The sequence below is a fragment of the Pygoscelis adeliae genome, unplaced genomic scaffold (genome assembly GCF_000699105.1).
Source record: "Pygoscelis adeliae isolate BGI_AS28 unplaced genomic scaffold, ASM69910v1 Scaffold122, whole genome shotgun sequence".
NCBI lineage: Eukaryota > Metazoa > Chordata > Aves > Sphenisciformes > Spheniscidae > Pygoscelis > Pygoscelis adeliae.
Window position 1 is genome coordinate 3,372,145 of NW_008824358.1, and position 24,141 is coordinate 3,396,285.

General features: G+C 39.8%; 1 protein-coding gene across 1 annotated transcript in view; it reads right to left on the reverse strand.

Annotated features, from left to right (window-relative positions):
• Positions 1–24,141, reverse strand: part of LOC103913167 (protein dachsous-like) — a 42,361-nt gene that overhangs the window by 2,580 nt on the left and 15,640 nt on the right. The window contains exons 18-41 of the mRNA XM_009319632.1: positions 23,720–23,868; positions 22,480–22,787; positions 21,614–21,883; positions 20,270–20,407; positions 19,415–19,631; positions 18,251–18,409; positions 17,624–17,775; positions 15,771–15,939; positions 14,667–14,875; positions 13,073–13,252; positions 12,238–12,457; positions 10,561–10,697; positions 9,701–9,844; positions 7,671–7,915; positions 7,083–7,192; positions 6,227–6,361; positions 5,552–5,688; positions 4,716–4,913; positions 4,305–4,399; positions 3,011–3,166; positions 2,069–2,266; positions 1,319–1,426; positions 668–878; positions 116–265 (exon numbers count right to left, since the gene is read on the reverse strand). Coding sequence (XP_009317907.1) covers positions 116–265; positions 668–878; positions 1,319–1,426; positions 2,069–2,266; positions 3,011–3,166; positions 4,305–4,399; positions 4,716–4,913; positions 5,552–5,688; positions 6,227–6,361; positions 7,083–7,192; positions 7,671–7,915; positions 9,701–9,844; positions 10,561–10,697; positions 12,238–12,457; positions 13,073–13,252; positions 14,667–14,875; positions 15,771–15,939; positions 17,624–17,775; positions 18,251–18,409; positions 19,415–19,631; positions 20,270–20,407; positions 21,614–21,883; positions 22,480–22,787; positions 23,720–23,868 — 4,195 coding nt within the window. The remainder of the gene's footprint in view (positions 1–115; positions 266–667; positions 879–1,318; positions 1,427–2,068; positions 2,267–3,010; positions 3,167–4,304; positions 4,400–4,715; positions 4,914–5,551; positions 5,689–6,226; positions 6,362–7,082; positions 7,193–7,670; positions 7,916–9,700; positions 9,845–10,560; positions 10,698–12,237; positions 12,458–13,072; positions 13,253–14,666; positions 14,876–15,770; positions 15,940–17,623; positions 17,776–18,250; positions 18,410–19,414; positions 19,632–20,269; positions 20,408–21,613; positions 21,884–22,479; positions 22,788–23,719; positions 23,869–24,141) is intronic.

The window sequence follows — 24,141 nt, forward strand, 5'->3', positions numbered from 1 at the left end:
CGGGTAGCGTTCCCATATTCTTATTGCTCGTTCAATTCTGTACTGTTCCAATGAACGTCACTGTGGTTTTCCTAAAAGTTTTCTCCGTCAAGCATCCTTATTGACGAAAAAACACGTTAGGCTCATCATCTTCAGGCTCCGCATCCAAAATAATTGCCACTTCTGAAAATTTTACTCCTTTTATTTCTTTTTCAGGGGCAGCCATTGCGGGATCAGGTGTTAAGGAAAGAGCCGACTCCGGATTTGTGTCTGTCGGAAAGCAATCCTGCAAGAAAACGTAACGCAGATGAGGCAGAAAGCTACAAATGGTAGAGCGTGGATAAATTCCGAGCAGTAGAAGTCATGTAACTTTAGATCTAGATCGATACATAGTCTGTCTCTGAAGCATCGTTTTTAGGGCTGCAAGTTTTAGGAGCAGCACGTGAGAACCCTTTACTGTAACACGTTCTGTAAAAGATGGAAGGGAGTCATCGCTTCTGGGTCACAAAGTCCTTCTTCTCCTAGGCAGGGACAAACAGCCCCTCCTCAAAGATTTTTCATTACTTCACATAAGATTTTTTTTTTGGTTCCATCACGGGTTTACTTTTTTTGATAATTCTTTCCATTATTTGACGAGCGATGATAAAATACCTTTCGCTCCATTCTTCGCAATTTAAAAGCTAATTACCTGTTTTGTTGTGAATTCTGCAGTGGGCTGGGCATCTACATATCTAGGCTCAGCGGCTTTTTCAGATGCTACATGTTCTTCATGGTCACTGTTGCAATCTAACAGTAGCGTCTCAAGGTAACGGCATTTTTCATCGGCCTGATTTACGTCTTTGTCAGCACCACCTCCGTCGGTGTCTTCCATGTTGCCAAACGCTATTACATCAGTTTTCCTGAACGAGAGTTAAGAGAAGTCGTAACACCTCGAGCCTGCAAATAGTTCGGTGACAAAAATCGTAGCCTCTCTAAAACTGAGAGCAGCACGTATGCTGATCTCGGAATTACTGGGATTTTCCCCAGGGGAACGTTAAGTAGCTTCTTGTATCCTGAAGGGGGTTTTTTGGCATAAGGCTTAACAATTTGCCAACGAGTAAGTAGGAATTTGCCCTTGTAATTTTCGATACAAGATTAAAAGATGTTAGCTTCCTTCAAGTGTAGAGTTTTTAACTTGTAAAAAGTTTTTAACTTTTTAATTATTATTAAAAAAAATAATAAAATCGACCTATACACTAGTGAAAGATACAAGGAAAATCCTGTGTTACCGGAGTAAACTAGAACCACATCTTTTGATATGCTATTGTTCATAAATTTGTGATATCAACATTCTACTTACACATTATTCGTGTGCTTTAGTGTCTCTAAGCTTTTCAGACTTCCAGTTTGGTCAATACCCTCCATAATTTCAGCCTGCTTCGTAACCAAAGGCTGTTCGTCACACTTTCTGAAAATGATAAATACATTAAAATTGTTAATTCTTTTTGAAGATTGGCTTTACAGTTGTGTGAAAAACAGAACATGGAGTATTTGTGTCCTAAGTTTAATATGCGGCATTTATTTTCAGTATTATTCTGGGGGTTAGTTGGAGTATTTCCTGTTTTCCCGTAATGGTGACGGGGTAAATACCCGCTGCCCTCTTGGAAGTGAATCCATTTTCCTCTACTATGTGGTCCTGCTGCCACCAAAGTTAGCGGCAAAACACCCCTTGATTTCAGCATTCATGGGGTTAGAGGAGACCCTACGTGGGGTCTATATGTTACATATATATGTAATATATGTGGTTGTATTACAGCTACTTCCCCCCCTTCACAGTTAAAATTTCTGCTACCCACGTTTCTCTGTCTTGAAAAGTGTTTGTTTCTGCTGTTGCTGTGTGACAAGCACAAGAAGCAGCCAACTGTCAGTTAGGTGCACTGTGTCTAACATCTACAGTACGGCGCCAGGCATTTTGATTTATAGCAAATCTTGGGCAATACTCCATGCAAATATCAGCACTTTATCAGATAAGCGTTTTTCAAGTTGACATTTAAAGTAAACTGATCAGCTGTAAGTCTAAATTACATTGTTAAAGTCGAACTGTTTGTACCTTTTCCTTTTTATGGTAAAAAGCACATAGACCAGGAAGGCTACGAGGGTGCAGGCTAGCAGAACACCGAGCACGATCGTTGCAACGAGTTCAGGAGTTGCCGAGTCTGCAGGAGCCTCTTCTATGGCAGCAGTAACAGGCGTTGAAAATATTTTCTCCAGTTCTATCTCAATGTTACTCTTCTGCTCCCTAAGTTTTCTGAAGACAGAAGAGTAAAATGCTCATGATTTATCAGACCTTCATTTTGACTTGAAGAGTAGTGAAGAAAGAAACAGAATACAGACTTGTCATGTCTTTCATTTGGGAAAAACTCATGTTTTCTAGCAACCAGCCCTGGTGCTTATGAACTAAAATGCTGCATTTTAGGTCAGCATCCTCTAAATCCGCATCGAGGCAGCCGCAGATAGCAATAGCGCTTTCCTCGGAGAAAAAGGTTCAGCCATGCAGAGTGCTTCCTGGGACCACAGACTCCGTCAGTAATACCGCCCACAAACAATTACTGGTTTAAGAGAGGTGTTGAGTCTGGGAATTGTGTGTTCAAATAGCAGCTGCCCTTCATAGAATGTTTGTAAGAATATGCATTCATGTTGTTACGAAACAAGTGTAAAATACACCTAAAATGTAAGTTTTTAATCAACATTCTGCAGTTCTGAAGTGAAGTCGATATCTGTTTTAACAATGTTCTTTCTGCTTCAGTTTTCTTTAAAACCGACTTTTAAATATATTTTGCACAATTAAACAGCCTTATTCATGTTTTTGACAAACTCAATAAATAACGAAAGCTTTCTGAATTCAAAAAGTTCCATTTAATCCTTGAGATAAGTCTCAGATAAACTGTTATTTGATCTCAACCTGTCCAGTCCAAGACATTAATAATTTTAAGCGAAACAAAACCTAGCTGCATAGCTCTGACACCCAGAAGACAGACTGTGCCATACAGACCTTTTTACATCTTCTGCAGATACTTCCTGGTTTGCCTCATCAAAAGCAGTAATTTTTACATGGGTTACATCAGTGCTGCTTCTTGCTTTTCTTTCAAACTCACTGGAATAAACATCAATGATGTATACATTCCATGCAAGTTTACCTTCCAGGACCCTGCCATCAGATTAAGAAAACGTTTTAGATTAACTGGGCACTGACAAATTCTTTTGCTCTGGAAATTAAGTGATAGAAAAGTAGTATTTAATACAACACTTTGCAGATATTTAGTATTTTAATCTAAGCGTGTAAAAATGCAGGATTATCAAAGATACTTCTCATTAGTAGACACTATATAACTTTTGTACGTAGTTTGAAAATTCTTAGATAGGTGCCATTGGCATAACTGAACGATTAATTAGAGAAAGGAAGGGTTAACAAACCCTTATACCTAGATTTCATGAACAGTCTTGCATAGCGTGTCTCATATTTAGTCGCGCTTTTCAAAGCGACATATGGCTCACTTTGTGCTTGACATTTTTTATAAATACGGGCAGTGATACCTATAGAGTATTATATACAGTAAAGGTGGGGAGGAGGGAAATTCAGTCTCATAATCCTCTCTCTAGGGTTTCCTTTTAATTTTTACCAACAAGAAACTGGTGCCATAATAGCATCAACGTCACAAACTCATTTTTCCATCCTTCAAAGTGATTTCCCCTCAAAAAAGGAGGACGCAATATTTCCAATGTCAATACATGTTTATGTATAACCAAACAAAAGATCTCGTGTCTTCATTAACATGCCCAAAAGGCCGAGATATGTTTTTGATTGTAGTGTGCCCATCCACACATCGCTAGCTAATCCCCTAGCACCGCAGGGCTGAGACTTCCCTTGAGAAGCTCTGCTGCCGTGCTGCAAGGGGGATTTTTCATCTGTAGCAAAGGTGGGTTTGGTTTCTGGCTTTTATCCTGTCTCCACATTCGTATCTTGAGCCTACTATCCATGAAAAACTTCATCCTAGGCTGTTAAAAATCACCGAAACGTTGAGGTGGGGAGAGACCGCTCTAAATAGTCTAGTCCAATGACCTCTTTGCCATTTGTCAGCTCGGGCCAAAGCCTTACCAGGTAAAAACTGGTGGATTCCTGTGAATTCCCTCAAATTATTCTGAACTACATCAAGTTGAAGGCCTAGCTTTTCACGGGCACCAGCTGTTATCACCTGCCCTGTTGGCTGTCAGACCCCTATCTCAAAGGGACTCTAAATTTGTCGTCAGAGATTATATCTCAATAAGCTTCACGGTTTCAAAAATACCTTTTTACTGCAGCAATGTTTCTTTCAACAACATTGATCTTCTGATTAAGTACCACCACCACAATGTTGTTACTGGAACTGGGATCAACAGTTACCTAATAAATAAATAAATCACATGTAAGGTTTTCTAAAGCGTTTGTACCTCTCATAGACTGACTTTCAAAAAAAAGAAAAAACCAAACCCAAAACCTCCAATATAAAATAATTGTCCTCTAAAAGTCAGCCTTCATGCCAACGGAAGTGGCAACCTCATAATTCTGGCCTGAAAGTACGCAGTAAATACTGGTGTATCTGACAGTCTCATTGTATGGTATGAAGTAATTTTTTTGTCATTACCAAACCTGGCCCCTTCTTGTATACAGAGTTTTGACATGGAAGCAAATCAGGACTATAAATAGCAATCTTCCTTACGTTGACTGTTGTCCGGGCTGTGAGTCTTCTTGTGCCTTGGTCTTCAGCTTGGACTTCCAGATAAAATGTCCCAGCCTTTCCTGCTACAGAAACTGTAAAAATCTGCCCTGTATTTTCATCGATGTCAAATTCGCTCGCTTGATTATTCACTAAGCTGTACAGCAGAAGTCCGTTGTCTCCTGAATCTGGATCTGTGGCCTGGGTTTAAAAAAGGTGATTTGTGAAACTCAGCTTGGGGCTTTTGGGCTGCATGTTGCTCTTCAGTCATAAAACTCTGCAGTTTCTATTTGTAAGACTGGAGTATTCCAGGATAGCGCTGTTATATTTTTCTCTTTGCACTATACAAAGCGGGGCACAAACTATCAGAATCAGACCAAGGGTATGAAAGGGGAAATACATTTGCCATAAAGTCTGGAGGATTCTACAGCTGCAAGCGTAAAAGGAGCAGGCTGGGACTGAGGGATAACACCAGACTTAGAAATGAGAACTGCTCCATTTTGTAAATCATTTCCCATTTAGGTCTGATATGTAACAAGGCGGTTAACGGTGCCAAAGAGAGAACGGCAGTCTGTGCAGTATGTAATCCATAACAGCAGCATGAGTCAGAACAGACTGTATAGCTCTTCTGACAGACCCGCTGGTAGGACAGGCATGGACCAGTTCCCTAAACACCCCATCCTTCACCAGCGTTATGTTAAACCTGGATGATAGGCAGAATCTGTCTCCAGCTTTCAAGAGCAGATTTAACAGCTCCTTTAACCCAGTTCAACTGTGGAAGAAATCCAAATCTTTCACGAGATTTCTGTCCTCACGAAGAGCACAGAAAGATACTCTACCTGAACCGTAGTAACCGGGTACTTGTATGGCACGGAGTTCGGTATCCTAGCAGAGTAGGCGTTATTCGAAAACGCTGGCTCTTCATTTATATCCTGCACTGAGATTGTCAGCATCACCACGTTTTGAGCAAACAGACCTATTAAACAAACACAAGTTAACTGCAACAACAAACATCAGCCAAGCACAACTTTCAAAGGCCGGGTCAGGCTGTGGCTTTGCAGCAGTATCTCTGCTGCACGTGAGGAAGAGGGGGAAGAAAGGGAACGCAGCAGGGCTGTGTCCAGAGGAGCTCTATCCCGCGCACTCCTGCTGGGGCTTCAGTGAGAGCAGGCAGTTCAAGGCAAAGGGTGACAGCACTGCTCCTCTGTCAGCCCTCTCCAGCTGGCTGTGCCGTACCAGGCAAGGGACAGGCAGGTTCCGCCAGCTCCCGCTGAGCAGTCCAATGCCCAGCTATTATCTTCTTTTCTGAGACCGCGGTAGGGCCCTGTGAGGGCTCGCGCCCTTGGGGGAAGGCTGCTGCTTTTCTCTGCACAACCTTGACCTTCAGCGTTTCATCTTTCACGTCAGACTTTTCAGTTAAAGAGACTCATGATTCCTATATTGGGTTGCAAATACAGAAGACGTGTTCGTTGCCCCCGATTTAAGTTGGAATGTCCTTCAAATCAAAAAGTTACCTGAATGCTGGGCTTCTGCGGCAGATGAGAGATTGTCATTTGCTTCAATTAAAATCACATACTGAGAAACTTCCTCATAGTTCAAATTAATTGCTGTTCTCAGCTGACCACTTTTCGGGTCCAATCTAAAATGACCTGAAAGGAAAAACACACACCTTGATCGTTATAGCTACCACGTCACTTGTATCCCTCCTACCTCTTGTGTCGTGGTTGCTCTTAGGATGTTTCCATGGGCCCTCTGCTCTTAAAAATGGGAAACGCAGCCCTTCCACTGGCTGAGCCGCAAAGGCATCACAGCTGGGGTCCTAGCCCAGACCAAACAGGCCTTAAACATGTAAAGGAGCAACGTACTTGGAAAACAGAATTGCAGCCTCTTGTTGCACAACTCCTGACCGCACAACATGGATTTCCAAGTTTTCTATCAGTTTCTAATTATTTCCTTTTTTTTGTGCGCAAATGGAGTCGCATCACGGCTGCAAAAGCTGAAGGAGGCCAGACGCCCTAACATAGGTGCAAGTGCAAGGAAATGATAGACTAAAAGTGATTGGCAGGGAGGAAGCTGCTTGCTAACAACTTCTATTTTGGCTCCCTCGGCCTGCAAATTATCCTAATTTAAGACTACAGGAACCCATTTTCTGGCAAGTTACCACCACCTCTTTAGCCAAAGAAGATTAACGAAGTCCATGCTGAAGAGCTCTGAAAGAAATTCTTTGTGTACTTTTTTTTTTAAAAAAATGACAAAAGTTTTAATCCTTGCTCTCCATCTCCACATTTACATATGGCAACATCTGTCACACAAAAGACAGGTTATTCTATTATCTTAGCTATTTTAACTCATAAGGGAAATAGTACTCACCTTTTTCATTGCCAGATACAACTGCATAATCAATTGGTTTTCCTAAAGTTTCAACCACAGTAAAAGCGTAAATTAAATAATCCACTCCTGTGTTTTCCAAAATGGAAATGCTAATATAGAAAATAAACGAGAAATCATAATGTTAGATTTCCCAGCAGCTGTTGCACTGGCAGGCTTTGAAATTTAACTCTTCAAGAGCGAGTTCTCTGTGGAAAATCCTGCCCCCTCCCCTCTAGTTGTTCGCTAGAGCTCACTGACAGAGTGCAGCGCAAGCCCTACTTTTCTAGCCAGACATTAGTTTATCCTTGAGTAAAGGCTAAGGAAGAATGCTTTATTAGTGTGCAAGAGGAAAGGGACAGAGTCTGGCTTATGCAAGCTGCACGATAAAGAAATAAAAGGCGATGCCTCGCATCACGTTCACAGAACCACCGGCATAGCAGAATTTCCTGGACATTTTGTTCAAAAAAACCTGATGTCCCTTCTTCTGCACGGAAGAAAATTAAAATCAGCTTCAACTTTCAACTTTACTATGTTTTCCACTACCTGGAGAATATGTACCAGTTATATAACTTAATATGAAAGCCTCACCTGATTTTGCTCTCGTTAAACCGTGGAACAAATGGACGGTTGTCAAACACGTTAAGAGTAATCACAGCAGTGTCATTTAAAGATGGAGAGCCTTTGTCCTTAGCCATCACTGTTAAATGGATCTCTCCAGATCTAGACAGGTTTCCAGTTGTAATTATTTTCCCCTCACTCGTATCTTCTATCAGGAAGAATGGGCTGAAGTTTTGATCAGGGAGGATGTAGTACCCAATAAGGCCATTTTGCCCCTGCCATGAAAGGAACACAACTTCATGTAACTATTGCTTGCAGGACCACATTATTTCAGTGCCCCAAGTCCCCTAGGGCAGACTCACTGGAATCTCAGTATTTCCGTGCTTAAATGGACAGAACGCCAGAGGCCTTTTTAATAACTAGAGAGAACCGGGCTTAGAGCTACTTTGTGCTTAAGCTGTAACACAAGAGCAGCAGCAGAGGAAAGGGCCGATGAGCAGAGCCTCCCACCCCCCCAAATTAATTTCGATGTTCCAGGATCCAAAAAAAAATCCCATAGCAATACTAAAGAAAACTACATGCACTGGGAGTACCTTTTGAAGGGTAGGATAAACACTGAAACGAGATTTGACAATGTCTAAATGTCTCTGGTGAATTTATTTAGAGAATGAAAACTTGGGGTTAGCTATGGTAGGATGGGTGCCGATAAAAACACAAAGCAGAAGAAAATTCACAAGCAGTTGGCCAGTTACACAGCAAAACTGTGAAAAAGGGTCTCTAAAGAAAATAAGTTAAGGACACGCGTAGAGGGAGACAGTCAGAGTAGCGAAAGAGTCATCTAAAGGTATGATGTCAACCAGAATAAGCCAAAGTCCCTTGGATCCTTTTCACACCCTGAGGAGAAGCACAGCCTCCCCGCTGCTATGAGGGTAAGCCCTATTCCTGCCTGCCACAGGAGAGTCAGACACATTTTACTCTCCGCGCATCGCTTCACTTTCCTGAGACAAGCCATTCTGAAAAACCCTTAGGGTTTGCTCTATTGCATTTTGCTCTGTATTTCTGAAAAGCATTGCATTCTGTTCTTCCACGGCTCTGCAGCAGCAGGATCAAACCCTACCATGAACATCTGTCGTCACTAAGTAATCTGTGGATTTATAATTATTTCAGGAACAGGGAGGAATAGAGACAAAGTCTAATAATTTCAGAGCTGGACTCTGCCCCAGAATCCTGAAAGGGTGGCACAGGGAGGATGAGTGCTGCTCTGCATGGCAGAGGACCAGGCATACTATCTGAGGAATGAGTTTCGTTAGCGTCTCAATGCAGATCTCACAGAGTCCAGCAACTTTCATAAGCAATTTCACTTTTTATATAAAATCATTGAGAAGGATGAAAAAAAAAAAAAGGGGCCCGTTAAGTTATTTGCAGCAATATACCACAGCTGCAGCTATTTTAACCAAAATTACACATGAAGAAATAGGAAGGCACCTGCTACACCTATTTTGTTGTCACTTCTAGATGTTTCATCTTTTAAATGATACGATTAGTACTGATGTTGTCACGGTGATCTGGTTGACTACCGGATACCTCTGCCAGTGCCTGGATACTACCTTGATGGGTGCAGTACAGATATGTCAAACAAAATTACTTTAAAAAATGGGGACAGAGAGAATTAGCTGGGGTACCACACTTCAGAGGCGTTTGGTAAGCAGACATTTCCATGTTCAAGCCAGCTATATGATGTTTAGCTTTTACAGATTGTTCCACTTCAGAAGTCCAGACGCTAAATTGCTTCAGTCCTTGTATCCTTCTGAAAGACCGGTACAACTCAGTATAATAAGGGGAGAAATTAAGGCAAATATAGCTGAAGAAACATGCCCAAAGACAGGGGGTACCTCAGTGTCAAGGCAGAAACATCAAAAGTCCTAATTTCCAATTCCCAGTGCTGTTAGTCAATCAGAATGCACTTTCTGCTACATTTGGTATTTCATGCCTTCAGAATGGAGGAAAATATATTTGGGCTGCAGCTTAAAGCAGTGTCAAAATCAAACAGGAGTAGTTACCTGATCTTTGTCGGTAGCGCTCACAGTTATGACATGAGAACCTACAGGATTAATCATGTTTATAGAAGCGGAATAGGAATTCTGAGCGAATACTGGAGCATTATCATTCACGTCAGTCACTAGAACAGTGACATGAGTAGTTGCCTAGAAAACAAAATGGTTTCATGCATTTTAGAATATTTAGAATGTCTTATTTAGCGATATTTTTTTGTTATTTGCATATGCAACAAAAAGTATAAATTAGACTTTGAAAATGCTGTAGTAAAACACTGTGTTAGGTTTAATTTTGTGAACTCAACATCAGAGATCACTACAGGATTTTAATATAAGAGGGGCAGGAATTCAATGTTGCAGTAGGATTCCACTTCTTGAAAGGTGTCTGAACGAGTAAGAACAGGATGTGTTTAGGAGGCCAACGTGTCCTACTGCTGCTGCTAGATGCAGTTAAGGGAACCACACATGTTCTAGTTCAGTTAAATAAGTGTGTAATATCTTTTCAAATAAAAGAAATACAGCAGAACTAGAACAATTTGTTGAAAATTACTTTTTTCTCCCATGAAAAATTATCACGGCACTCACAGTACTAACAGCAGCAGGCAAGAATTCTGGTTCCCCAGCACAGGTTAGTCTGCAAACAATTCAGGGTCAAATTCTACCGTGCATGATTATGAAGTATTTCAACTAATTATGGAGTATACTACTACTCAGCATGGACAAAGGTCGCAAAAGTCTGACCCTAAACACGATTAGGTGACTAATTTATTCCGCACAATAAATGTCTTTGATAGATCTCCCTCCCACTAGTTCAAAATCCACTCTGAATAGAAGAGTCACTGTTCATTACAATAATGGTCTCTTACCTGATGGAAAGGGGCAGATTTATTGTTGACCGCATTCACGGTAAGGCTGTATTTATTCATGGTTTCATAGTCTGGAGAGTTCTTTATCTTGATGTTGCCATGTATTTCATCTATTTCAAATATATTTCCTCCACCACCTGAGATACATTTAAAGAAGCATTATCAATGAATACATCTTAGAAGCACATAATTAACTACACTCTTAAATTGTATGTGTACATGTGTCTTGAGCTCATTAAAGCTATTTTTTAAATATCGTATAGATAATGCAGAAGAAAAGCAGAAAATATTTTGAGTGGATGAGCGTTTGAGATGTGAGCCAACAGAATGGGTTAACAAGTTTTGCAGATACATCTGTCACACTCAAAAAGTAATAGTGCTTGAGGCACACAAATGATGACGGACAGCACGTTGGAGTTTGGGGGTGAATCTCCGGAAGCAAGTTCCTCTGAGCCTGTGCAACTCTTAGAGGAGATCAGAGGCGTTCCCAGGCACTTTTACAGTCCTCTGGCCTTCTGTATATTCAGTCTCATGTTTGCTGGTTGCAACAGTCATGAAGCACTGTAACAAGACAGTGCCCCTGCCAAGATCTCTAAGAGGAGACGTCACTGAATTTATTCTGTCTCTAATGAAGGTGGACTGAGTGGCACGCAAATCTAAACAGAAATCAGTTTGACTGCCAAAAGACCTGGCAGTGACTTTTACTGGTTTTGGCCACCCTTGTCCAAAGGCACCTCAAAGTCTGTATGCATATTGGAAATAAAAGGCTCTAAAAACATATAAACTGTATACACATCGCTCTTGATGGTCCATACAACAAAAACAACTATTGCAACTCCTGCAGGCTTTGGTCCAGAGGGGTCTAAATCTCCATCTCTGTCAGATTTAGGGGCAGTGGCAAAAGGGGCGCTCTTCCCAACTGTAATGCCATCAGCTACCACAGTTAAACGTGACAGGAAGCACGAATCAGAGCTCTCAGTCGCTGCAGTTCACAAGCTGGCACATCAATGTAAAATGAAATTGAAGACACTTTATATTAATAGCCTGGGCAGAAATCTGAGGTAGCAGTGTGGGTGACCTGCTGTCTGTTGTGGCGCTTCTGCTGCAGAGGTAAAGGTGTCCAGCACGAGGGTGAAGAAGACAGCTCTCCAGCAGCCCTCCATAGTGAATCAGGTCCCTGGCACACTTGTGATACCATTACATCCTAGTAGCTGTGAAACGCTCACAGTCCACAGGCTGAAGAGAGGCTTAATTTAGCAGCATTTAATACCTGGCGCAGGCAGAATGGGTTTGACAAGGCGGGGATGAATTAGGCCCTAGACCCTTATTCCTCATTCAAGAAAGCTATGGGCATTTTTTTCATCAAAATTACTCCTGCTGATTGCAGCTACAGCAGTCAAGTAGCTAAAGATATTTTAAAAAGCTGATTTTTAACAGAATTAAGAGTATGATTAAAAACACAACAATTTGTAGTGTCTGCAAAAGAAGTTCCTACTCGATCAGTTTGAAAGCTGTATGAGCATAAATTAGTAAAATACCAAACCAGGTGAAAGTGAACCTTTCTTGGCTTATGTGGAAAGGGGTTAGGAGAGAACACACATAATGCTATTTATGCTCGTAACAGCATAGACAACAAAGTGACAATTGTTCCAGTGCAGCGAGAGAATTCCTTGTTACCTGTAAGGCTATACAGAACAAAGGCATTGTCTCCTGTGTCTCTGTCCGTTGCTGTGAGTTTTCCAACTATGAATCCCACAGGCGCGTTTTCATTTACACTGAATTCAGCCACTGGATCAAAGACAGGCGGCCAGTCATTAACATCAGTGATCTTTATGACAACTGTGCAGTAACCTCTTTTCTTCTCCGGGATTCCATCATCCTCAGCATATACCACAACCTGTAAGTTGCACAATTATCGGTAATGAGAAATCACACAAGTAGGTACTTGCATAAGGTTTAAAAAATCTGGGTGAATTTTAAACTTTGGAGTATTCTTAGAAATGTAAACTCAAATTCTGAGTTCACCTCAAAATGATTATTGAAACTTAGGGAGTATTTGGTCAATTAAAAAGTCTTTCCATATAGAACCAACAAATTCACCAATGTTTTTGCTTGAAGCAAAATAAAATCATAACAAATATCCAGCAGTGGCAGCAACAATAAAGAAGATTAACCGAGAATCGTATCTGCAAGATCTCAGTCCAGCACAGATTCAAGCAAACAGGCAACACTGAATACATGAGCTGTCATTTTGAAGTTAGTTATTCATGTGCTGATGTGTTTGAGAGTTTGTAGGACAGGTGAACAATGAGCCTTGTTTGAATTTCATTATAGTCTAAAGGCAGTGTCTTGGTTTAATAATGCATCACATCTTGAGATGCTCATATTCTAAAACAATACATAAAATATTCAAGCAATAGCAAGCTAAACAAAAACAAAAGTGTCACCTGTTATCCAAGGGAAAGATAAAGAGTTCTGAATAATGAAAAGACTCAAGAAATCTAAAGCAAACCTGATACTCTGTACGTTCCTCTTCATAATCAAAGGAGGCAGTGGAATAAAGAATTCCAGTTGCTTCATCTATCCTGAATTTTAGTCCGTCTCCACTGAGAATGCCATATGTTAGGAAACCATTTCTTCCTGTATCGCTATCCTGAGCTTTCAGCTGGATGATCTGAGTAGCGGGTGAATTCTGTGGACGAAGAACAGATTGAGGCTGTCAGAGGCTTTGGTTAGCTGCAATTTCTTGAATTACGTGAATGGGGGAAAGTAACAGATCCCGCATACATTTACAATAGTATAGACATTTTAAAATCAAAATTATACAACTCGTTCAGCACAGTAAGAGAATGTCTTGTTTTCTCTAATTTACAGCAAAGAACTATTTCCCCCCCCCACCTCTACCTACAGCAGCAATCTTCAGGAAGAAAAATCACCATGATTTCAAACAGGCCAAATGTTAACCTCAAGCACCTGACTTGCTGTTGAGGAATTATTCATGTTTAATAGCCTCTACTCCTATGAAACTCAAGGGACGTTCTCAACTTCAAAATCATGTTTCTTTCTGAACACTATTTGGCTAATAATTACTCTTTTCAAAATAAACAATCTATTTCTTCCTTTTAAAAAATGTTATTTGCATTAAGATTGACAGTAAATATCAGTGTTTCACTCGTAGGGCCATTTGAGACCTGATCTAAAGTTATTTGATCCAACAGGGCATCCAGCAATTCCTACTGTTTAAATATTTCAGAAGGAAATCAATTTTTAAGTTTGGGAAATGTGATTCTAACTCTTCTCCATTAAACTAACTGGGAACATTAAAAATAGGTATGATAATTAAACCCACATTTAGCTCAATGTTAGAAATGGACTAGATTTGAAATCAGTTGTGGCTGTTAAAGAGAATGTGTATGAATCAGCTGGTAATCTCAAAGGCAAGGTACATGCTATATAAAATATAAACATGATCAATGTGCTTCTTTTTAAAAATGTAGCTAGCAGATTAAAGTGTGAAAAGTGTTGTTTGAAAATTGAAGAGTGAAATGTTGAGCTAAGTGCTTTTGCATAATTAAATGCTGTGGCTTCCTTTGCAGGTTATCATAACATAACAGCCACAGACTGAAATCTGGCTTGATTCTGCCACCAATTACTTAGTGTCAGGAAGAATCACAACAGATCGTACACGTACAAGAGGAGAAGCGTTGCTAAATTAGAGACTTTTGCCTGCTGCTTCCCTGTATGAAGTTCCATTACAAAAGGCTGAGAGAGTCTATAAGGTGCCCAGCACACCCACTACATTGTGAATGCACATGGATATTCTCTGTGTACAAATACGCAAGATGGAGCGGCTGTTTTTCCTTTGTGGAGCCCCTTATTAGTAAAAGATTCACTTTTCCTTCAATATGTCCACACTTGTAGACCATTCTCGATAGGTATTGGGATTTTCAGCTTGAAATAAACCTTAAAACATCATATGGCAGAACAGAATGGTAAGCCTATCCAGTTCCAGGATGTTTACTTGTATACTCACCAAAAGATTATTATTATTATTATTATTATTGAGGGTTTATTTTTGTGATTCAGTTTGGATGACATTTTCTTACCTCTTCCAATCTTTTTTCTAGTAGAGAAGATGGGAAAACCGGAGGGAAATCATTTTCATCAATAACTTCCACATTCACAGAAACATCATTAAATATGCTAGGATTAGACGAATCTGTTGCTCTCACGTTGAAAGTAACTGGAAAGTCTTCCAGTTTCAAATTCTTCCTTGTTCTTACAATACCAGTGGATGGATCGATAATGAAATACCCTGTTTAAAAAAAAGCATAAATTATTCTGTTTATGATGTTATTAATTAAAACTGAAGATATGAACCCTTCAATGCAAACTATACATTATGTATATGAATATCGTATGTTACGGTATTCTTCAAAGAACAAAATAAAATTCAACACGGGTTTATGAGAATGTCAGAAGTATCCAGGGCTGTAATTAACAAAAACAAGTAATTCAGAAGGTCAGATGGGAACCAAAAGGGGAGAAGTTCACTCCCCCACTCTCCAGTCAGAAGATCTTCACCTTCCTCTGAAACAGTCAGAGATTATTTGTCCCTGTTTCCTTTATTTCCTGTGAAGTCCTGTTCTTACTGAAGATGAGGAATTCTGCAAATAACTTCAAGGAGACCACAACTTCATACAAAACATTTTACAAAGAAGAAATATAAAGTGGCTATGTTCAATGATACAATAAAATCAGCTCTATGTTTAGTAAAAAAAGACACGTGATCCAGCTGATCCCACGTAAACTTACTCTACGCATTCACATTCGTTAAGAAAATGTTGCTGAGTTAGTTTTTCTACCAGCAGTCTTTATGCTGAATGAGGTATTCTTTCCCCAGTCACTGTAACTTCATGCCTGATCAGGTACCACCTGATCTTCCCGTAGCAGACATAAGAGAGCATACAGCTGGTGCAGTCAGCTCTGTATCATGTGGCTCTCGCTAATCTGACAGAAATTCAGTCATGTGCCCACACCTGATCCATATCAAATTTGCACAGCTGGTTGATACACATCCAGTATCAGTGGCTGTAGAATTCAGATAAAAGCAAAAGGAGAGAGAGAAGAAACAATCCAAAAGCTGAGTGCTCTGCAGCACTAGTTGTTTAACACACCCTCTTCCTTGTTATTTCACAGAAAGAGCTTACCCTTTCCATCTCCAGATACAATACTGTATATCACAGGGACCTTATACAACACGCTGATCTGTACAACAAATGTATCAGGCGGCGTCTTCTCACTCAGAGGGGCAGGCTGATAGGCTGCTTCAGAGAACACCGGGAACGAAATGGTGATGGGAGCTATCGTTATTGACACCTGCAGAGAAAAGGAGGTGACTACAGGGGTTATGTCTTCAGGTTTAGCAGACTTTTCTATTCAGGTATGTAGCAGCAGAAGTCCAGAACTTTGGCAGTAAGAAAAAGCCTATGATTGCTGCGTGCTGAGTTTGACACGCTAGTGCCTTGAAGGCAGCGAAGGTTAGTGAAAAATGCCAGCAACATCATCAATTTAGGTTCACCTGTATGCTTTCCCAAATATATAGAGAGATTCCAGTTCATCGCATACAGCACATTTCAAATGACTTGTCTAGTTAAGCAGCTCTCGGAGAGAGGTACTGATCTGTATTTGCAACAGATTCTTCCAATGGAGAATGTATGACCGGAGCAGGAGCTTGTAAGTACAGTATTTTAAAATTACTATAACTGACTTTATATATGAAAAATGGTGACAGGCAGTAAATAAATAATGCCTACTGCTTCACAAAAATAAAGATAATTTATTTCTAAATGACACCAGACAGCTGCTGTCCAATGCTCTGAAGAGTGATGGCTCATAAGGCTACATTTTAAGGTTCTGTTGAATATAATTTTCTACGTCTTTACCCATATACATTTCTAGTCCTTTTTTTTTTTTTAAATTCTGCTAAGCTGTGATATTTAGTGGCAAAAGATCACCAGCCAGTTATAAGCACTGTGTAAAAAAAAATTTCTTTTATCATATTTACATTTCTCAGTGTTGTGCTTTAACCCGGCAGACAGCTAAACACCACACAGCCGTTCGCTCACTCCCCCCTCAGTGGGATGGGGGAGAGAACCGAAAGAAAAAAAAGGTAAAACTCGTGGGTTGAGATAAAGTCAATTTAATAGGACGGAAAAGAAAGGGAAAATAATAATAATGATAAGAGAATATACAGAACAAGTGATGCACAATGCAGTCGCTCACCACCCACTGACCAATGCCCAGCCAGTTCCCGAGCAGCGGACCCCCAGCCAGCCCCTAGTTTCCGCATAAAAAGGTGCGGAATATCCCTTTGGTCAGTTGGGGTCAGCTGTCCCGGCTGTGTCCCCTCCCGACTTCTTGTGCACCCCCAGCCTCCTCGCTGGTGGGGTGGGGTGAGAAGCAGGAAAGGCCTTGACTAGCCTAAGCACTGCTCAGCAGTAACTAAAACATCAGCGTGTTATCAACGTTATTCTCATGCTAAATCCAAAACACAGCACGATACCAGCTACTAGAAAGAAAATTAACTCTATCTCAGCCGAAACCAGGACACTCAGACTTCAATTTAGAATGTATTTTTTCTTGTATTATAGGAAAATAAACAGGAACACCTTATTTTCTGTCTCCTGTTTATTCTATCCGTCTATTTATACTTCCATTCCATCCCTTCTGACTGTCCCACTTTTTGACCTTGCACAGAAGTCTCCACTCCTCTAATCTTCCTCCCTCACAGTCTAGAGCTTCTGTCTTTCTTTTCTGAAATGGAATGATCAAGACAATGACGGGTGGTGTGCCAGCAATTGCTATAGCAGCATAACTTTGTAACTGTTATCATTTTGTATCCTGTTCCTGAAACAGAAGCGGGACTCTGACATTCTGATTCCCATTTTGCATAGTTTTGCCTCACTAATACCCATTTCCTGGTGTAGTTACACTCAGTTTAGAATAAAACAATCCGGGAAATAAACTGCACAAGTAGACACTAAGGTAAAAATTTTTGTACCTTTACAGAAGTTGTAAGAGGTGGCAGACCCAAATCCGTAGCGGTGACCGTCAAGGAGTAATACAGGGGAACAGTCTGTTTGGATAAGTCTTTTGTTAACGTGAGTACTCCTGTGGTACTGGAAAGACTAAAGAGGCCTTCTGAGTTTCCACCTGAAGACAGAAAAACAAGTGTTAGAGAATTTCGACGGAGACAGCGGAGAGGAGCGACTGAATTATGTGCCCAGGATTTAAGAGGCACGGGTTGAAATCCTAGTCTGTATATGTGATTTGGAGCAAGACACCTGGCCTCTCTTGATTCTGCGTCACAGAATCGTTTGGGCTGGAAGGGCCCTTGTGAGGCCTCTAGTCCAACCTCTTGGCTCAAAGCAGGGTCATGAATGAATTCGGAGCATGTTGCTCAAGGCTTTGATCCATCAGGTGCTGAAAACCTCCAAGGACAGCCTCTCTGGGCAACCTGTTCCAGTACTTAGTTATCCTCCCAGAGGACTTTTTTTTCTCCTTATATGTAGTCAGAACCTGCCATTTCAGTTTATGACCATCTCTCATTCTCGTGTCACGCAGCTTAGTTTAGCAGTATGCAAGTACCCCAGTAATAAACACCCGTAAGATTTTTTTTCTAACATACCTGAAATATTGTAGAAAATGCCTTCATCATAACCCTTGCTTTCATCTCTTGCATTGATATCTACTACCAGCGTGCCAGCTGTAGAATTGTCTAGAAGGATCTGGAAATATGAGGGCTTGTCAAATACGGGTCCTTCTTCATTAGCATCTTCCACGGTAACTAAGAAAAGAAGGTCCATGTCTGAATGTAAACATGAGTTTCACCTAAATGGTTACAAGCTATTTCTTCAGCTAATATAAACCAGCACAGCCTCTCTGAATTGAGTTGGAGCTCCTTCAATTTAAACCAGATGGCAACCTTGTTTTCTGTACTTCAAAATGCTTGCCTTTGAGGATTAAATTATTTACTGCTCAAGCTATTGTTTCCCACAATGACTGCACTTCTGGCTAGCATGCTGTCACTACTATCTGTCATGAATAATATCATCTTATTGTTTCGTTGGGCTCCCTTCTGTGTCCATATTCATCTGGTATCTCTAGTCCTTGGCTTAGATTGCAAGCGTCGTGAGACAGGAGTGCTTAGTTTTATATTTGTACATGACCTGGCACAATAGGGTCATGGTCCACAACTAGTGAAGCTGGCCGTACAGTAACATAAGTAACACAGAACAAGAAGTAATAAATAAGCCAATACTTCCAGTCATACTGATCAAAAGCAGGGCTAGCCAAAAACCAGGATCCCAACTTCACAGAAATCTTTTGTGTTGTGTTGGGAAAAAAAGATTTTTTTTTTTTTCTTTTAAGGAGAAAAACAACAGCAATGAAATACTGTTATTTGAACAACACTAAAAATCATTGGCAACGGTTTTTTTACCACCCTAGAAGCAGGCTTTCTGTAAACAAGCAGAAAAAGAACTGAATTATGTTTTCGGAAACCTTTTCAATCAAAATGTCAATAGGTACTCAAAAAATGCCATAGAAAAATTTATGAACACATTGAAGTAAGTAACGTCAGTTTGTGTGAAAAATCTTTGTTTTTGACAAGCCAAACATTTTTTGAGAAAAATTTCATCTGGCTATAGTTAAAAGGTCACATCATCGTTTCTGATAATTTACTGTAGCAGATTGTATTACTACTGAAGGCTATCGTTATGCCTCATAATTATATGCTGAAATATTCCCTAAGGGAAATGAAGGTAAATTTTCTGTGGTAAACTAGAGCTACCTGTAATGTTTGCTGTGTCCTGGAGATATGGCTCTCCAGGATTGAAAGCTTTCAGAATAAACGTATACTGGGAACGACTTTCATAGTCCAGAGGTTGAAGAGTTGTAATATTTCCAGAAAGTTCTCCAACACGAAATGAAGCAGTCTCTCCAATTATGGTGTAATGAATAATGGCATTGTACCCTATATCTTCATCTGTGGCTGCTGCACTCAAAATCTAAATGAGAAAAAAACCACAAACAAACAAAAAAACCCCAAACCACCAGGTTTAGAGCAGAACGAAGAGAGCGGCAAAACATACACACAAGACTGGTATTTAACTATATAGTGTTTACTGACTGAATTACTCATATGGCCGTTAATTGCATTGCTAGAATACTGACACAGCATATAGCGGGGCTGGTAACAGATGTTACAGATTCTTAGGTGGTCCCTCTTCCCTTGATTCCTGTAAACCATTAGTTCGCATCTGCAAGGCAGATATGGAGCCAGAAATTATAGACTGGGAGAAGACAGGAAACCTTAAGAACAGTGGGATGCTGGATATATGCACAACACCAACAGCATCTTTAAAACATGTTGCCTGTAGGTCCTCTGAAAACTAGATCCATGCAGTGTGGCATCACTGCTGGGGACAGGAGGGAAAGGGGGAGCGGCACAAAGAGAGCTTTAGGAAGAGTCAGTGGAATAAGCACGCTGCTGTCATATAAAACGCACATGCTGTGTGATTTTACAGACTCCACAAGGTAAAAAAATAAGTTCACCAGTGCACAGTCATCATAGATTACTACCACTTCCAAGTTTACATAAAGAAAACAACTACAGAACAGCCTATTTATTCTTAATGCCGCATACCACATGTGGAGGCTCATTCTCTTTTACAGTCACGGAGTACAATTTCTGGGGGAACACTGGTGGGTTGTCATTCACATCTTCTACAGTGATGCTTAGAACTAAGCTTGCAGATTGCGATGGTTTGCCAGAATCAGTGGCCTGTGAAGAAACAACTCGTCATTTGATACAGCAGTATAAACTTATTTTACCAGTTCAGTTTTGTTCCAAAAATTGTGAAACTTGTCTCAAAAGACTTTCCGCTGGACCAGTTATCACCCAATGACATTGCTCTAGCCCTGTACTTGATTAGGTGTTGCATGTCTTCCTGCAGCTGGTATCCTCACCACATCACATGCTCTGCCTCATTTCATGAACAATTAACCAAAAGCTCAAGCCTGGATCCAGGTCAAATGTATCATGTGATCAGATGTGGCACTAATCAACATAAACCCATGGTATACAGATACATATCTGTGATGGGGCATTTAAAAGAATAAAGAAATCCCTTGCATTTTGAGGGTTTGAAGCGTCTACAAAACAAGCTATGAAGAGTAGCTAGTACGTAGCAAATTCACAGTCAGTTTTATGTTGCACAAACATCCGCCATAGAAAAATTCTAATCTATAGGTACATAGACACAATTTTCAATTAGTCTTAGAAAGTGTCCACTTTTATTAATTTTAAAATTTTCAGAAGACATTGTTTGATTTTTACTATGTTTCCTTGCCGTCCTGAATATGTTCCACAAGTTCCTTGACCTGTTAAATTATTTGTTAGCAGTAAAGATCACCTTAAAATATATTTGTACATGATGGCCAGTGCTGGAACGCTTCTTTGTATGCACAATAATCTGATTAATAGCAGTGAAAATCAATGAAATCAGCTAGAATAAATAGATATCCACATGAATGTTGGATGAAACTTTATGCTTTCACTTTTTTTTTTTTTTGAACTTGGAAATGTATATTTCAGCTATTTGAAATAGCTCTAAGTACATATATTTTGAAAAGTGAAAAAAATAAGGGAAAGGGACAAACAATATGGATTGGCAAAGCAGTACAAGCAATACTGCAGTATGGCAGCTGCATGGTCTAAAATGGACTCAGGAATGCTTTGCAGATTTCACAGTAAGCTATCATGTGACTATGACCTTTAAGATCTGACGTGCATGGGTCATTTATTCACTAACACCAATTTACACAGCAGAAAACAAAGCTCTGGGTGCAAAACATAATAAACAGTCGAAATTCATTAATGAATTCTAATGGAGTTCACTAAGATTAAGTGTTTTTCTTATGATGATTTGGTATTTTCTCTTTTTTATGTTGAGAATTTTGCGAACTTGCATCAAGTTTGTCAACTTACTATTATTTTCAATTCATAACTGTCCATCATCTCTCTGTCTAAGGATTTTTTTGTCATCAGCTTGCCAGTAGAACTGTTAATATGGAACATTCCAGCAAAATCGTCTTGCAGAGAGTAGCTTAGAAGTGCATTAACTCCTATATCCAGATCAGTAGCAGAAAATACGCCCAAGTCTAGACTAGCTGCATTCTCAGGAGCTGATAGTTCAGTTTGAATCGATGTTGAGAAAACTGGAGGATTGTCATTGATGTCATTTACTCTCACAGTTACCTGTATTTTGAGGGGGAAAAAAAAAAAAGAGAGACATATTTGAGTTGTAGAAACAGTATCCAAAGGAGATTTTTGATTCATCTTAACGTATGGAAGCCTATGGGGGGGAAAAAACCAAAAGAACCAACACAAAAACCAAAGGGATACATAACAACTTCAGCATTTTTCAGCATTTGAGCCTTTTCACAACTTCAGCATCTCAGGATTTTTTTTTTATTCTCAACTGTTACAAGTGATATAACGCATACTCTAACTGGAAGAGATGAGCAGGATTAATGATCTGGGGCTTTTGGGCTCATCTACTTCATGCATTTGACAGAACTATGCACAGAATCGGTTTCAGTGTTAATCAGTTTCTCTGGTTATGGGCTGTTCACAGAGGAACTCTCAGGAAGTGATGCAACTTGTGAAGTTGACAATATTTCAAGACAGTAATATCTCCTCGGAAAAAAAGGGAAATTAAATAGAAGGCTCTCAAAATTCTCATGCTTGCACAACAGATGACACTTACCTGGATATTGCTTGATTTCTTAATATATTTTTAAAATATTCTATATTCCTTTTTAAAAAATATTTTAAAACGCAGTATACTGTACCAAAGTAACAGCTGTATTGGGTGGCACCTCAGAATCAACAGCTTCTACAATGATGCTGTATAGGTTTTCTTCTTCTCGATCTAGCATGTCAAGAGCCACAATGTCTCCTCGGTCACTGACAGAGAACTTGTCCCTGTGAGATTTCAGCGAGTACGCTACTTGTACGGCTATGTTTCCAGTCAGAGCCTTCACAGAGCCAACAGCAGTCCCAGCTGGTTCATCTTCCTGAATGCTGAACTCATAGCTGGAGCTGTCGAAAGTCAGCCCGAAGCTAGTGTCGTTTACCAGCAAGTAGAGAGTAACAGAGACTAATGAGAGAAAACAAATTAAAATAGTGAAGTTGCTGCTAAAATAATCATGATGTGTGCTCTATTTCCCTAAATTTTTGAGGAACTAATAGAAAATGACAGAAACCGGCATGTAGGAAAGAGAAGAATGAGAAGGAAAAAAAAAATTAACAATAATAAAGATTAATATGCAACACATAAAACACGATGCCTTTCATACCTAACTAATGTTCCAGAATAACCCCACCTCACTGATCACAGCAGTGTGGCTTCAATATGATAGGAGAGCAAGGAATACCAATTTGAAGTTAATGGGATATGCAGATGGTTTCCACTCCTTAAAAATCTTACGCTAAATTGCTTTGTAACAAAAGAGAAGGGATATACATAAAACCATATAGATGCGAATTCTCTCGTGGCCCCTCATCCTATTTTAAGAAAATCAGTTGTTTCTCCTGTTCATGATAAATCAAAGCTAACCCCTAAAAATACATGAAAAAGTGACTGAAAATACCATGCGACTGAATATTTTTTGAAAGAGCAGAAACTTGTTTCAGGATTATTTGCCAGTTTCTAGTTTGTTTAAATGTTTCTAATTCTAAGAAAATAAAGGAAAAATGAAAGAGAAACACACTTTATCAATATTATTTTAATACATCTTTTTAGAGTGGCTGCTACTATGAAGTCCTGGGTTTTGTACCATAAGCACCACTGCAAGAACTACAAAATTGTATTTCTAACCAGAATTATTAAACCAAGCTTTCTGTTAATATGATCACTAGGAGGAAATCAAAGGGTGAAAAGCAAATATTCATCATTCCTGAAATGTAACATGGATTCTAGCCCTAATTCATTTTGACTTGACAGCAATGGGATTAATTTCAAATTTCAGTGTTTGCAGAGGTTACATTTATGTGTGTGTGTGGGGGGAAAGGTGAAAAGACATCATTTACCATTTGATGTAAGCTGAGGAACTCCATGATCAGCAGCAATAACTATCAGTGTAACAACTGTGTCAGCTGTGATATGGTCCAAGTTACTGCTGAGGGTGATTTCACCAGTGCGGTTATTTATACGGAAATCATCAGAATGGTTCATGAGGCTGTATTAAAGAGAAATCAGTGTCACATTGATATTAATGACACTGGAAGTACCATCTACTTAGTGTTACTTCTGTAACAAGCACTCAACAGACAGTATTTGCCTGTTTATAAAGAATGGCTAAGCAACAGGGTTTAATTGCTGTGTCATTAGCCTAAATATATATCGGCCTTTTTATTTCCAAGTATGTCTTCACGTATGAAAAAAGACAGCATTCATGCTTTCAGCTCCCATTATATCCCAAGCCTTTGATCTCCCCACGAATAGAAGGCAG